Here is a 15,369-nt window from a genome sequence, read left to right on the forward strand (position 1 = left end):
GCCCACCTCAGAGCCTCAGTTTCCCCAGCTCAGCCCCGAGGGCACGAGGGCGGCCCGGGGGACCCGCGCCCCTCCGGCCGGCAGGGGCAGCACAGAGCGGCCCGGGACACCCGGAAGGGCCCCGCCCCCGGCCCGGCCCCGCCTAGCCCGGGCTGCCCAGAACCGGGAGGCGCTGCGGCGGCGGCGTTCACGGCGGGGACGGTGCGCGCGGCGGCGGCGGCGAGGCCGGCGGCTGGACGCGCGGGGCGCCATGGCGGCCGCCGAGCGCCGCGCCTTCGCGCACAAGATCAACAGGTAGAGCGGCCGTCGGGCCCCCTCCCGGGCCGCCCCCACGTGTCCGAGCCCCGCCCCGGGGCGGCCCAGCCCGGGGCGGCCCAGCCCTCCCCCGCCTGGGCGTCCCTCATTCAAGCCCCTTGGGTCTTCGCCCGGTCAGCCCGCTTCCTCCGGCCCGGGGGGCGCAGGCGTGGGGAGGTAGGGAGGGCGGCGCGGGTCGGGACTGGGGGTCGTGTCGGGGCTGCTGGCGTGATGGTGGCGGAGGTCCGCCCTCGGAACCGGTGGGACGCGTCGGGGTGTGTCCGGGGGCCTTCCTGGAGGAGGTGGCTCCCGCGCTTCCTCACCAGCTCCTGGCCGATTCCCGGCCCTCGAACCCCGGGGCGTGGGAGTTGGGGGGCTCTTTCCGTCCCATCTGTGCCTGGTGTGGGGCGGGAATGTATCAGGCGCCGGAATTTGGGGCCGGGATGGCGTTCCTGGCAGCTCTTGAACCCCCTCGGGAAGTTTCCCGTGCTCTCTTCCCCGCCAGGGTCCCGTGCCCAGTTGTCTGGGGCGGGTGGGGGGGTGGGGAAGGGGACAGCTGTGGATGTCCCCCCGCCCCCAGCCCTGCTTCAGGCTCTCCTAGCACCGCCTGGACGCGCTGGAGATGGATGGGTGATTGAATGGAAGGAGTGGGGGCTGGGGACAGAACCAGCTGGTGGGCAGACGGGGGAGGGGACGGGCGCCAGGCGCTGGGGAATCCGTTTCCCTGGCCACTGGAGACTGTAAGAGACTCGGCCCGGGGAGGGGGATGTCGGACTCTCTGGGGCTGAAGCGCCTCCCCCCACCACTCTGGTCTGTACCTCCAGCAAAGCATTCAGAATCTGCTGGGGGCAGGGAAGCGGTTCTCTTGTATTAGTGCGTGGGCCGGGACACCCTGTGTGTCCAGCACTGCTGTGATGGAGACACCCCGGAAAAGAACCCACCCTTGGGGGCAGATACAATGGGGCAGACAGAGGAGAAGCCGGATAAAGTAGATTACATGTTAGTGGTAAGCAGTATGAGGACATACCAGGCAGAGATGGGAGGTGATGAGTGTGAGGACTACTTTAGACCTAGGAATCAGGATCAGGAAGGCCTGGAGAAGAAGATGACAAGTAAACAAAGAGCTGAAGGAGATGAGGGAGGGATCCATGCCCGGATGTGGGGGGAAGGGCATGTGCAAAGGCCCAGGGGCAGGAACCGGTGGAGTGTGTTTATAGATATCTGCTGCCAGCTGGGCTTCCTTGGTGGCTCAGATGGTAAAGAATCCACATGCAATGTGGGAGACCTGGGTTTGATCCCTGGGTTGGGAAGATTCTCTGGAGGAGGGCATGGCAACCCACTCCAGTCTTCTTGCCTGGAGAATCTCCATGGACAGAGGACCCTGGTGGGCTACAGTCTATAGGGTCGCAAAGAGTCAGACACAACTGAGCGACTAAGCACATAGCAGGTTGGAGCAGAGTGAGAAAGGGGCTGTGGGAACGGGTTGTACAGGGCTTGTGGGTTATGGGGAGGAGTTCAACTTTTACCCTGGGTGAGGTGGGAGCCATGGAGAGTTCAGAACAGGGGAGGGACGCTGTGACCTGGTGTCTGGACGCGTATCAGTTGGGCGGTTTTTACGTTCTGCTATCTCTGTGTCTGAATTGTCCCTCTGTCTTGGACCTTCGGTGTTTCTGAGCCTGGGGAGGTTATTACTGTTTCTTCGCCACTCAAGTCCCTGTGTCCCTGTGTCCTTGGGTCCTGGCATCCACTTGAGTGGAAGCAGAGGCCCTGGGTTTTGCCCTGGGAGATGGATACTGTAGAGCTCAGAGTAAGAAAAGCAGAACAAGATCTTGGGGCTGCCATGTTGTCGTCATTAGCTGTTAAGTCATGTCTAACTCTTTTGCCGCTCCATGGACTGTAGCCCGCCAGGCTTCTCTGTCTATGGGATTTCCCAGGCAAGAATACTGGGGTGGGTTGCCATTTCCTTCTCTGGGGGATCTTCCCAACCCAGGGATCAAACCTGTGTCTCCTGGATGGCAGGCGGATTCTTTACTGATGAGTCAGATTCTACCCCACCAGGGAAGCCCTGGGGCCCTAGTAAACCACAAACAAAAGGCTCAGGCCATCCTCTGACAGGGTCTGCAGAGCAGACACCCAGGTGTCTACATGCTGAGACCTAGGCCTGTATTCATCTCCTTGTTCGCTGAGATCATTCATTCCGCAAATGCCACAGGAACCTGCATGTTAGACTGTCCCCCAGATTCCTAATGAACAGGCTCATTTAAAACAAAGATTTGGAGGGACGACTTAAAAGTACAAACTCATAGAGCCAGTGGTTAGGACTCCAGGCTCCCACTGCAGGGGCATGGGTTCAATCCCTGGTCTGGAACTAAGATCCTGCAAGCCATGTATCCAGATAAAAAAAAGTGATGGTCATTGTCACCATTCCAGGTTGGATTTTAAAGAATACAAGTGAAAAAAAAGAAAAAAAAACATGTCGCATACAGTACATTTGTCCGTATTGTTTGTGCTCAGTTGTGTCCGACTCTTTGCAACCCTATGGACTTCAGCCCACCAGGCTCCTTTGTCTGTGGGATTCTCCAGGCAAGAATACTGGAATGGCTTGCCATTTTCTTCTATAGGGGTTCTTCCTGATCCAGGGATCGAATCCACATCTCTTGCATCTCCTGCATCGAATTGTCTCCTGCATTGGAGAAGGATTTACCATTTGAGCCACCATGATGGATGATATGCGTTCAGAAAAATGCCAAGTTTAAAAGAGTAATTATGAAACAAATTCCAGGACTTCCCTGCTGGCCTACTGGTTAAAACTCTGTGCTTCCGATGCAGGAGGCACGGGTTTCATCTCTGGGCAGGGAACTAAGATCCCACATGCCTTGCAGTGCGACCAAAAAATTGAAAAAAAAAAAAAAAGAAATGCCATGGAAGAAGTCACTTGGATCAAAACAGGGGCTGTCTCTACCTTCCTGAGCCTTCCCACTCTAGCCGCCCTCCCAGGTGATCTGCACCTGGTTCTGCTCCTCAGGGAGCTACCATGCTGGTGGCTGCTACTATCGTTTCCCCACTTGCATTATAATGTCTTCATTTAATTTGGCTCCCTGTCTGCTCTGAGTTGGTTTTGCCTGTTTAGAACATCCCATAAATGGAACCACATGGAATCTCAAGTCCTCTGTGGCAGCAAGATGTCAGGAGAAGGGCTCATCTGTGTTGCTGCATATAGTCAGACGCATCCCTTTTCATCGTCGCATACTTTTCCCTCTGCTTGTGTATTCTCCACCTTCAGTCAAGGAACTTGTGAGTTGTTTCCCTTTGAGGTTGTCATGATCAGAGCTACCGTGAACATTCTTGGCCATGTGTTTCCGCCTGAGTATCTACACCTCAAAGTGGAATTGCTGGATTGGCATGTTTTCAACTTTGCTTGTTCGTTTACAGATGGTTTTCCGAAGGGATTCCCCTAGTAGCAGATAAGAATTCCTAATCCTTGGTGGCATTCATATTATTTGCCTTTAAATTTTGCCAGCACTCATATTATTTGCCTTGCCAGCACTCACTGTTCGCCTTTAAATTTTTCTGCCAGTCCAGGAGGTGTGTGTATAGGGTGGGATATGAGGAGGAGTCTCTTCATGGTTTTATTTTTCGAATTTTATTTTTGGCTGCACCATGTGGCTTGTGGGATCTTTAGTTCCCTGACCAAGGCTTGAACTCATGCCTCCTGCAGTAAGTGCAGAGTCCTAACCACCGAACCACCAGGGAGTTCCCATTTATGTGTGGTTTTTTTTCTTTAAGATTTTAAACATTTATTTACTTATATTTATTTTTGGCTGCGGTGGGATCTTTGTTGCTGCTTGAGGACTTTAGTGGTGGCGAGCAGAGGCTGCTCTCTAGTTGCGGTGCTCTGGCTTCTCATTGCAGTGGCTTCTCTAGTTGCAGAGCACAGGCTCAGTAGTTGTGGTACACGGGCTTAGTTGCTCCGCTGCCTGTAGGATCTTCCCAGATCAGGGATTAAACCTGTATCTCCTGCACTGGCAGGAGGGTTTTTTTGTTTTTTTTTTACTGAGCCACCAGGAGAGCCCTATAGTTTTGTGTTTATTCATTTTCTTCCCTCACTTTTTGCAGACTTATGTCAAATTCCAAGGCTTATTGTCATTCTTATTTCTGGTTTTATCATCCTCCTTCCCTGTAAGAGTAGACCTCTGTTAATCTGACCAGCCCTAGGGGGAGGTCCTGGAGAAGGCAATGGCACCCCACTCCAGTACTCTTGCCTGGCAAATCCCATGGACGGAGGAGCTTGGTGGGCTGCAGTCCATGGGGTTGCTAAGAGTCAGACACGACTGAGCGCCTTTACTTTCACTTTTCACTTTCCTGCATTGGAGAAGGCAGTGGCAACCCACTCCAGTATTCTTGCCTGGAGAATCCCAGGGACAGGGGAGCCTGGTGGGCTGCCGTCTATGGGGTCCACAGTCTCACACGAATTCCTAGTGATGCCACTGCTTCCTCTTTCCCCTCTGAGCACCTCTTAGAATCATATCAGGTTGTCAGGTTTTCACCTTAGAAAGATTGATCTCATCAATCAAATTCTGAGACCCGTTCCTGAGAAAACCCACTAAGTTCAGCTCAACATTTTGCCTGCTTTTTTGTAATGTGGTCCATGGGGACATCCGAAGCACATCTGATGTGGGAGTGAGACACAGGAGTGGGTAATGACTCCAGGTGAGGGTCCTGAGCATCCACAAGGGTGGGCTGTGCTTGGTGAGACACAGAGGATGGTGGGAGGGCAGGGTATCTGTGTGTGTGTAAGTTGCTAAGTTGTGTCTGACTCTTTGCAACTCCATGAACTGTAGCCCGCCAGGTGCCTCTCTCTGTGGAATTCTGCAGGCAAGAGTATTGGAATGGGTTGCCATTGCCTTCTCCAGATTCTCTGTATGGACCCGGTTAATCTATATAGCATAGATTTGAAGATTTGTCGGGGTTCAGATGGTGCTGAAGGCCGAGACCGGATGGGACCGCTCTGGGGGCAGGTAAAGGGCAGGTGTTCCGCAGTCTCTGTTCTTGGCTCTGCTCCCTGTCACGGGCGTCGTGGCATGCCTAACGCTGAAGGACTGTGACCCCCAGCTGACCAGGGCTCCATTCTGGGCACTGCTGTGTGACCCCGGGTGCCTCACGACCCCTCTCTGAGCCCCACTCACCTTTGGTTTACAAAAGCAGGGTCAGAAATTCCAGTTTGCCAGGATGCTCTTTGAGGCAATGTGGTGACAGCAACTCTTAATTAAGCACTTACTGTGTGCCAGGCCCTATACTCAGAACAGCTCGATAAGAGGTGGGTACCAGGGTGGCACAGTGGTAAAGAATCTGCCTGCCAACGCAGGAGATGTGAGACACATGGGTTCTATCCCTGGGTCAGGAAGATCCTCTGGAGAAGGAAATGGCAACCCACTCCAGTATTCTTGCCTGGGAAATCCCACGGATTAGAGGAGCCTGGTGGGCTACAGTCCATGAGGTGGAAAAAGAGTTGGACGCGACTTAGCGACCAAACAACAACAGATACCACTAAGCCCAGAGGCCTGGAGAAGAGGTGTCGTTCACCCAGGCTCGCCCAGCTCCAAGTGCAGAGCTCTGTGGCTCGGTGAACTAGTTCCCGTGGCCATGCCATTGTGGACTCAGTGGGTTCCCACCCTGGGGCACTCACTCCAAGGCCAGTGACCAAATGAAGCTGGACGTTCGGCCCCCGCTCCCCTCCCTGCTTTGCAGCAGCAGCTGCAGAACAGCTGGGCCCAGGGCACAGACAGGTTCCCTGTTCCAGCATCTTTTGTAAATCACCCCCAACCCTCTGTGCCCAGGCTTCCCGAGTAAGCGGCCAGGACTTGGGGAATTTGAGGACAAGTCTCTGGTGGCTCCGAGAGAAAAGAACCTGCCTGCAATGCAGGAGACCTGAGTTCCATCCCTGGGTCAGGAAGATCCCTTGGAGAGGGAAATGGCAACCCACTCCAGTATTCTTTCCTGGAGAATTCCATGGAAAGAGCAGCCTGATAGGCTACAGTCCATGGGGTCACAAAGAGTTGGACATGACTGAGCGACTAACACTTTCACTTCCCCTGATTTTTAATATCCTTTGAAATTCCTGCAAGCTAGTCTTCCCTCTTCGCCTCCCACCCCCCATCCAATAGAAATAGTTGACACAGAAAATAAATAGAATCCAGGGTCAGAGAAAGAAGGAGGCTGCCGTCTCACATCGGAGACCCCACGTTGAATCAGGGTCGTGGTCGAGTTCTGTTTGACCCACACAGATTTGAATTCAGAGGCCTCCAGGCTCCGCTGAAGCTCCCAACTGACCCCACCCCCACCCACACCTGTCTTACCTGGGCCCACCCCGCACATCTATCTCACTGATGACACATGGGCCACATTTGCAATCCTTAGCACTTTTAATTTCTTTTTGTTTCAGTAGTTTGAAAAAACATTTATTATTGATTTCTTTGGCTGCACCGGGTCTTACCTGTGGCACTCAGGGTCTTTAGTTGCTGCATGTGGGATCTTAGTTCCCCAACCAGGGATTGAACCTGGATTGGGAATGTGGAGTCTTAACCACTGGACCCCCAGGCAGTTCCAGGCATAACTTTTTTTTTTAATTTAATTTTATTTTTTAACTTTACAATATTGTATTGGTTTTGCCATATATCAAAATGAATCCGCCACAGGTATACACGTGTTCCCCATCCTGAACCCTCCTCCCTTCCCTCCCCATACCATCCCTCTGGGTCGTCCCAGTGCACCAGCCCCAAGCATCCAGTATCGTGCATCGAACCTGTTCTGGCGACTCGTTTCATATATGATATTATACATGTTTCAATGCCATTCTCCCAAATCATCCCACCCTCTCCTTCTCCCACAGAGTCCAAAAGACTGTTCTATACATCAGTGTCTCTTTTGCTGTCTTGTATACAGGGTTGGGCATAACTTTCTATTAAGCAGATTTCCAAACAATGAGAAAAGAGTGATTGAGGCCTGAATCTCCCACAGTTGCTTTCTTGATTTTAAGAGACACTGAGGCCCAGAAAGATTATCCCACCTGCCCAAAGCCACACAGCTAAAAGATAAGGGGCTTTCCTCAACTTACGGTAGATTTAGGCAAGGTGGACTGAGAGGAGGATCAGAAAAGATGCACTCATTCCATCAAAAAAAAAAAAAAACGTTAATGGGAATTCCCTGGCGTTCCAGTGGTTAAGACTTGGCACTTTCACTATCAAGAGCTTGGGTTTGGTGGAGGAATTAAGACCCTGTAAGCCGTGTGGCATGGCCAAAGAAAATAATTTATTGAGCATCTACTGTGTGTGGGGTCCAGTGCCGGGGCCTTCATGGGGACAGCACAATCCTAGTCTTATTTGTACAAAGCCCTCGGGGAGCAAGGGTCTCCAGGCCCAGAGCACAGAGTCCAGCCTCAGAGCCTTGGCACTCAACTGTTCCCTCTGCCTGGCACACTTTCCCCCAGATAACTGCATGGCTGTCCCTTCCTACAAGCTCAGCTGAAGGAATTGAGAGTTTGGGGAACCCCTTCCCCTACTGGGTCTGTTCCCAATTCCTTCTCCTCCTTCCCCTCCTCCTTCCCCCATGCTGGCTGTCTCTCCCCTGTGGGTCTTGCCCCTTGACCCTCAGTCTCTGCTGTGACTGAAGGCCAGTGCGGATGCAGACGGCCCAGGAAGGTTACTGCACTGACCTTGGTGGCTGGGTTGTGCTCCAGGAGTCATGCTGGCCTCTTACACACCGTCAGCCTCAGTCTTAGACCCCGATAGGGTGTGTGTATGAACACCAGGCCCCCTGCTCAGCTCCACTGCTCTGTGAGGGCAGGGCAGCTCCAGATAGGGAAACTGAGGCTCAGGGGCAGAGTGACTTGTCTAGCAAGGGTGGAACGGGGCTCACCTTCCTGATAAGGGGTTGGGGGGCAGAGATCCCCTAGATGAGGACGTGGAGACCTTTCTGCAGATCTGGGAGCCTGTTCTGGTGGGAAGAAGAAAGAGCGGGGATCAGTGACCCCCAGGCGCTGCCCAGCCGCAGCCCCCTGCCCCCCTTATCTGTGCTTGGAAGAGGAAAGGGGGTGATGTGTCTGCCACAGCCTTGGGGGCACCCATGCTGAGATCTATGCATCCTGGATCCTGGGTTCTCTTGGCCCGTGGCCGGATTTTTTTCTTTCCACAGCCTGGCTTTTCCTCTCCTAGCATGAATCTGTGGGCCCCAAAGCCCCAGTTCCCAGGACCCCGCTGCCCGAGTTTTCGCGCCCTCTATGGTCCCCTTCCTGTCCCCGCAGGACAGTGGCTGCCGAAGTGCGGAAGCAGGTGTCCCGGGAACGCAGCGGCTCTCCCCATTCCAGCCGGCGCTGCAGCAGCTCCCTGGGGGTGAGTGTTTGGGAGGCGCTCCCCTACCCAACCTGCTGTGGGGGAGCTGAGGCTGGGAGGGGCCCAGCTGTGGCAGGGGAGGGGGGTCCCAGTCCTGGCCCAGCACTGTCGCATTCCCCATTCCCAGTGAGTGTGATGGGGAGCTGGCTGGTCCCCCTCTGCAGGGAGCAGCCCCGTGGGTGGTCAAGGGGGGAGAGGTTCGGCCCCCACCCCCCCTCCCCTGTGCCCACACCTCCTGCTGTCTAGACTGGACCACCCAGCTGGGGATGCTGGGGAGGGAGGTCTGGGGAATGGGCTGCTGCGGCAAGGGAGGAGGTGGGGCTCTCTCGCCCCCAGGGCCTTAGGAATTGTCTCTTTCTTTGCTACAGTCCACAGGCCTTTCCTTCCACCAGGAGTTTCCTGCCCTTCCAGGCACAGGGTGTGATTTCCTGCCTGGAAAGAGGGGCCCGGCCCAGCTGGGAAGGGGGTGGAGCGGCTGAGGTCACTCACTGTCCCCTGCGGCTCCTCCAGGGCCCCTCCCACCACTCCAACACCCTCCATGGCTCCCACCGCCCCCTTGATTGTCTGAGGCCAGCCCAAGCCCACACTCAGCCTCCAGCCCCCAACCCCGGGGCCCAGGTCACAGCCACTTTGCTCCACCTCAGGTCCCACTGACCGAAGTTGTTGAGCCCCTGGATTTTGAGGATGTGCTTCTGAGCCGGCCGCCGGATGTAGAGCCTGGGCCTCTCCGGGATCTGGTTGAGTTTCCAGCTGATGACCTAGAGCTACTGCTGCAGCCCCGGGAATGCCGAACCACGGAGCCCGGTATCCCCGAGGACGGGTGGGTCAAGCCCCACACCCTCCCTATCTGTATCTCCACACTGCCTCTGTACCCCACATCAACAGTCCCTCTCCCACCAAGCTCCCGAGAGCCCTGAGTTCAGCTTCTGGCTTGGCTCTGTGACCTTAGACAAGTCCCCTTCCCTCTCTGAGCCTTTACCTCTATATCCCTGAAAAAGACAGAAGGACAGGCCACTGGAAAGATTTAACACTGGGTCCTGCTTCTGTGTGGGGCTCCTTGATGGCTCAGACAGTAAAGAAACTGCCTGCAATGTGACAGACCTGGGTTCGATCCCTGGGTTGGGAAGATCCCCTGGAAGAGCTCATGGCAACCCACTCCAATGTTCTTGCCTGGAGAAGCCTATGCACAGAGGAGCCTGTTGGGCTACAGTCCATGGGGTTTGCAAAGAGTCGGCCATGACTGAAGTGACGGACGCTTTCGCTTCTCTGCTTTTGTTTACCCTGATTGTATTTTGTGCAGAAAGATGGATGCCCAGGTGAGAGCTGCGGTGGAAATGTACACTGAGGACTGGATCATTGCCCATAGGAGGTGGGTCTGACTCGGGGGCAGCTCAGGGTAGAGAGGCCAGGTCTGAGCCCAGAGGAGCCCGTTGTCTGCCACTGTCGCTGCTCCTCCTGGTTATGCGCCCACTGTCCCTGCAAGGGTAGCTGGACTTCCGCGGCGGCGCATCCAGGGGATGGATGGCCCTGCAGGCATCACGGGGGCCTTGCGGGTGTGTCAGTCAGCACCTTGGGGAGCCCTGGGGAGCCCCCATTTCTGCTACCCTCTCATCCTCCTAGATACCAGCACCTGAGTGCGGCGTACAACCCCATCACCACGGAGACTCAACGGGAGAGGCAGAAGGGGCTTACCCGCCAGGTCTTTGAGCAGGACACTTCTGGGGATGAGAGGTCCAGCCCCGAGGACTCGGTGAGGGAGCCCTGGCAGGGGTCACTATAGGGGTGGGCGGGTGGAGGGGTGTGCACCGCCTGCCTGAGGCTTCAACTCTAAATCCTTTGTGATGGGCAATGACCTGAACAGCGCTCCAGCCCCACAGGAAATCTATCAGCCCTGTAACTGAAAAGTTAAGAATCATAATTATCAGCATTTATGAGCTTCTTTTTTTTTTTAAGTTACCCAGTCATGTCCAACTCTTTGTGACCCCATGGACTATAGCCTGCCAGGCTCCTCTGTCCATGGAATTCTTCAGGCCAGATACTGGAGTGGGTAGCCATTCCCTTCTCCAGGGGATCTTCCCAACCCAGGGATCAAACCCAGGTCTCCCGCATTGCAGGCAGATTCTTACCATCTGAGCCACCAGGGAAGCCCTATTAAGTGCTTGGTGTATACTAAATGTTTTATACTTGTCCTCTTTTCATTCTGTGAAGCAGGGAAACACCCATTTTGCAGATAGAGAAATTAAGGGGGCTGTTCCTTGGCGGTCTAGTGGTTAGGATTCGACGCTATCACTGCTGTGGCCCGGTTTTAGAACCTGGTTGCAAGGAACTGAGATCCCACAGGCTGCCCAGTGCAGCCAAAATTCAAAAAAAGAAAAAAGAAACTAAGGCATGCCTGGCTTAATAGAGGGCTTTCATTGGCCTGCTGAGGTTTGAACCTGTATTTTGTCAACCAATATTTATTGAGTGCCTACTTTTACCAAGAATCATATAAAGAAATACTGTTATTGTTTCTAGTGTTATCTGTTTATGAATGTAGTTGGGGAAACTGAGATCCTTAGCTGTTGGGGTTAGAGACCCAGGGTCACAGAGCTGAGCTGGGATTTAAAGTAGGGTAATCTGCTTCTGGGGGCTTTCCCAGTGGCTCAGCAATAAATAACCTGCTTGCCAATTCAGGAGTGTGGGTTCAATCCCTGGGTCTCGAAGATGCCCTAGAGGAGGAAATGGCAACCCACTCCAGTGTTCTTGCCTGGGAAATTCCATAGACAGAGGAGCCTGGCGGACTCTAGTCCATGGGGTCACAAAAGAGTTGGACCAACTGAGCACCTCAACACCAACAAATCTGCTTCTGACCAGAGCTGAGTCTAGAAGGTCTGGCAGATCCTGGGCTAGTAACAACCCCAGTGAGAAGAACTCTCCCTTCCCTGGCAACAGTGAGCAAAGTCCTCAAAGGCTCTCATTGGCCCAGCCCAGACATACCTGACTTTGCTGTGTTCTGATTGACCAGACAAGGGTCATGTGATGCCCAGACTGGGAAGTAGCCTTCCCAACCATAGTAAAGGGTGACACCCATTTTGCAGATGAAGAAACTGAGGCATGGCAAGCTTAGTAGAGGTCCTTCACTGGCCAGCTGAGTCTTGAGCCTTAATTTTTTCAACTGGTATTTTTTGAGTGTCTACTTTTACCAATAATAATCATATCTCCAGACAGAAGTTTCTAGAAAGAAGGTCAGCAAAGCCCTCAGGTGACCCTTGTCATGGTGACCTTAGCCCCTGGTCCTGAGCATGTGCATTCTCTACTGGCAGGATGACCCCCGACACTCCTCAGGCTCCCTGGATGACACCCCACGAAGCAGTGGTGCCTCTGGCATCTTCGACCTGAGGAACTTGGCGGCAGATTCTTTGCTACCCTCACTCCTGGAGCGCGTGGCCCCAGAGGACGTGGACCGGCGTAATGAGGCATTGCGGCGGCAGCACCGGCCCCGAGCCCTGCTCGCGCTCTACCCCGCACCCGACGAGGTGGGTGCCCGCTCAACTGCACAGCCCCTGGGATCAGTACACAGCCAATTGACATGTATCCCTGTGTATGATCCCAGTGAGATTTCCTGGGTGCCTAATGTATACCCTGCATTTCAATTCAGTAGCTCTTACTGGATTCTCCTATATTGTATACCCCTGTATTTATCCAGGCAGCATTTATTGGGAACTTACTATATGCTGCTGTATTTACTCAACCAATATTTATTGTATGCCTACTGTATAGTCTTTAAACAAACAGCATTTAATCAACCAGCATTCATTAAGCACCTGTTATATATGCCTGTGTTTATTGGGCACTCACTGTGTTGTTCAGTCTCTAAGTCGTGTCCAGCTCTTTGCGACCCCATGAACTAGAGCTCGCCAGGCTTCCCTGTCCTTCACTATCTTTTGGGATTTGCTCAAACTCATGTCTATTGAGTTAGTGATCCAACCACCCCATCCTCTGTAGCCCCCTCTCCTCCTGCCCTCAATCTTCCCCAGCATCAGTGTCTTTTCCAATGAGACAGCTCTATTTAATGACTATTATTTATTATATATCCCTTTATTTTTATCTACCCAGCATTTATTGGGCTTTTACTATATACTCATATTTATTCCATCAATATTCACTGTATGTCTACTGTATAGTTTTCTATTTAAACAGCATTTGAGCAACTAATACTTATTGAGCATCTGTATATATCCAACTGACTTTTATTAAGCACCTAGTATATACATCTGTGTTTTAATTCAGCGATTCACTGAGTGCTTGCTGTATAGCCCTATGATTATTCAACCAGTTCTTACTGGGTGTCTAGTATGTATCACTATGTATGTCTAGTCAGCATTAATTAGATATTTTCTGTATACATCTATGTTTGTTCAACCACATTATAGTAGGTACCTACTACATACCTCTATTTATCCAACCAGGATGTGTGAGTGCCTGTTGTATAGCAGCCACTGGGGATACAGCCATGAACAAGATAGACCCAGTCCCTGCCCTCTGAGTTCAGTCTAGTGGAGAAGAGACCTCCCTACAGGAGATGACAACCCAGAGTAGTGCCATGATGAGCTGTGTGTCATTGTCCCTCAGGGCTTCGCAGGTGACACTGGTGGTACAGAACCTACCTCCCCGTGCAGGAGATATTAAGAGATGCTGGTTCTATCTCTGGGTCAGGAAGACCCTCCCCCGCCCCCCACCAGAGGAGGGCATGGCAGCCCACTCCAGTATTCTTGCCTGGAGAATCCTAGGGACAGAGGAGCCTGGAAGGCTATGGTCCGTGGTGTTGCAATGAGTCAGACACAAGCATAGCGACTTAGCACACACGCACGCACATTGTCCCTCTCACAGCCCTCCGTGTCCCAGCCATGGGGCCCACTGCATCAGGGCCTGGTGAGGACCTGGAGTGTCAGATACCTCTGGGTGAAGGAAGGCTTCCTGGAGGAAGTGCCAGCTAAACTGTGACCTGCTGATGAGCAGGTATTGACCAGGCCAGGAGAAAGGGAGAAGGAGGGCATTCCAGGCTGGGGGAACAGCATGTGCAAAGGCTCAGAGGCTGGGGACTGAAAGCTTAATCAGGCTGAGGGTAGAGCTGGTCTCAGGCCACACGTTCCAGCTGCTCCCTGGAGGATGGGTCCCAGCTGCCCCTTTGGCTCTTGGCAGGATGAGGCTGTGGAACGTTGCAACCGCCCAGAGCCACCGCGAGAGCACTTCGGACAGAGGATCCTGGTCAAGTGTCTGTCGCTTAAGTGAGTGTGCTGATTCGTCCCTCCCTTCAGGCACGCAAGGGGGGATCCTGGGGGGATTACAGTGAGGCATACAGTCGGCGTTCACTATGCGAGCCAGGCCATTACTGTGTGCAGCCCTGAGACCATAGACTTTCAGGCTGGGAAATAAGACTTCTTTCATTATTCAAAGCCACTAATCCTAAGTTCCAGTTGAGTGCCAGCCTCAGCTCTCAGCCTTCCATGTTTATTTTTTCTTTGTATATTTATGTGTGTGTGTATTTTTTATTTAAAAAATTTTAATTTATTTTAATTTTTAAAAAACTTTTGCTGTGCTGGGTCTTCGTTGCTGCACTGGCTTTTCTGGTTACGGCAGGCAGGGCTGCTCTCTAGTTGCGGTGCATGGGCTTCTCCTTGTGGTGGCTTCTCACCTTGCAGAGCATGAGCTCTAGGTACACAGGCTTCCGTAGTTGCAGCACTTCGGCTCGGTAGTTGTGGTGCACAGGCTTAGTTGCTCCGGGGCATGTGGGATCTCACCATTCTAGAGATCAAACCTGCGTCTCCTGCACTGGCAAGCAGATTCCTTACCACTGAGCCACCAGGGAAGCCCTCCACGTGTATTACCTCTGACCTTCACCGCAACATCACGTTGTGGGTTCGGGTGAGAAACTGAGGCTAGGGAGGTGAAGTCATTGTGCCCAAGATCACAGTGACTTGTGAGGCCAGAGTCTGGCCCTCGCCCAGTCTGCAGCTGGCACCCAGGCTAGAGGGGGCGCTGGTGACCCTGGGCCTGGCTTCTCGCCGCCACAGCCCCTGCACATCGGCCCTGGGGAGCAGCCAGAGTGCGTGGGAATGGAGCGGAACAGGATGTGGCCTTGGACCCAAGCCCGGCCCTGCCCCTCCCTACCCTGAGTTCCTGCCTGGATGGGGGCAGGAAAGGGAGGCCCCATCTGGCCTGAGGCCGTGGTGGGCTGCCTGCCTCCAACACACAGGCTGGGAACCAGCTCTGTAGGCTCATTCAGTCATTCAACCAACAGTGAGCGCCTGCTGTATGCAAGTTGTATAACTGGGATGACCACACGGGGCTCCCTAGGTGGGGAACACAACACACACAAAGGTCTGGAGAAAGAAAAAATGAGGCCAAGAGGTGGGTGGGTTTGCTCCACGCAGGGCAGTGGTGAGCCTCAAATTTTAAGTTTTTTTTTCTTTTTCTTTTTGGCTGTGCTGGGCTTTGTTGCTGTGCCCTGGCTTTTTCTAGTAGCATCGAGTGGGGGCTACTCTCCAGTTGTGGTGCTCAGGCTTCTCATTTCGGTGGCTTCTCGTTGTGGAGCATGGACTCTAGAGCGTGGGCTCAATAGTCGTAGTGCACGGGCTTCGTTGCCCCGTGGTGTGTGGAATCTTCCTGGACCAGGGACTGAACCCATGTTCCCTGCATTGGCAAGTGG

At 53.5% G+C, this 15,369-nt stretch overlaps 1 protein-coding gene across 7 annotated transcripts in view; it reads left to right on the forward strand.

Annotated features, from left to right (window-relative positions):
* The first annotated feature begins 212 nt into the window (after positions 1-212).
* DOCK6 (dedicator of cytokinesis 6) overlaps positions 213-15,369 on the forward strand; it is a 47,423-nt gene continuing 32,266 nt past the window's right edge. For all 7 annotated transcript variants that reach the window (XR_003511943.1, XM_027547687.1, XM_027547688.1 and 4 more), the window contains exons 1-7: positions 213-294; positions 8,594-8,681; positions 9,326-9,501; positions 9,982-10,050; positions 10,302-10,431; positions 11,984-12,196; positions 13,863-13,948. Coding sequence is in view for 6 of the 7 variants with exons in the window: in XM_027547687.1 (XP_027403488.1) it covers positions 251-294; positions 8,594-8,681; positions 9,326-9,501; positions 9,982-10,050; positions 10,302-10,431; positions 11,984-12,196; positions 13,863-13,948 (806 nt within the window). In the remaining variant the exon portion in view is untranslated. The remainder of the gene's footprint in view (positions 295-8,593; positions 8,682-9,325; positions 9,502-9,981; positions 10,051-10,301; positions 10,432-11,983; positions 12,197-13,862; positions 13,949-15,369) is intronic.

This window comes from Bos indicus x Bos taurus, chromosome 7, assembly GCF_003369695.1.
Source record: "Bos indicus x Bos taurus breed Angus x Brahman F1 hybrid chromosome 7, Bos_hybrid_MaternalHap_v2.0, whole genome shotgun sequence".
In the NCBI taxonomy this organism is placed as follows: Eukaryota; Metazoa; Chordata; class Mammalia; order Artiodactyla; family Bovidae; genus Bos; species Bos indicus x Bos taurus.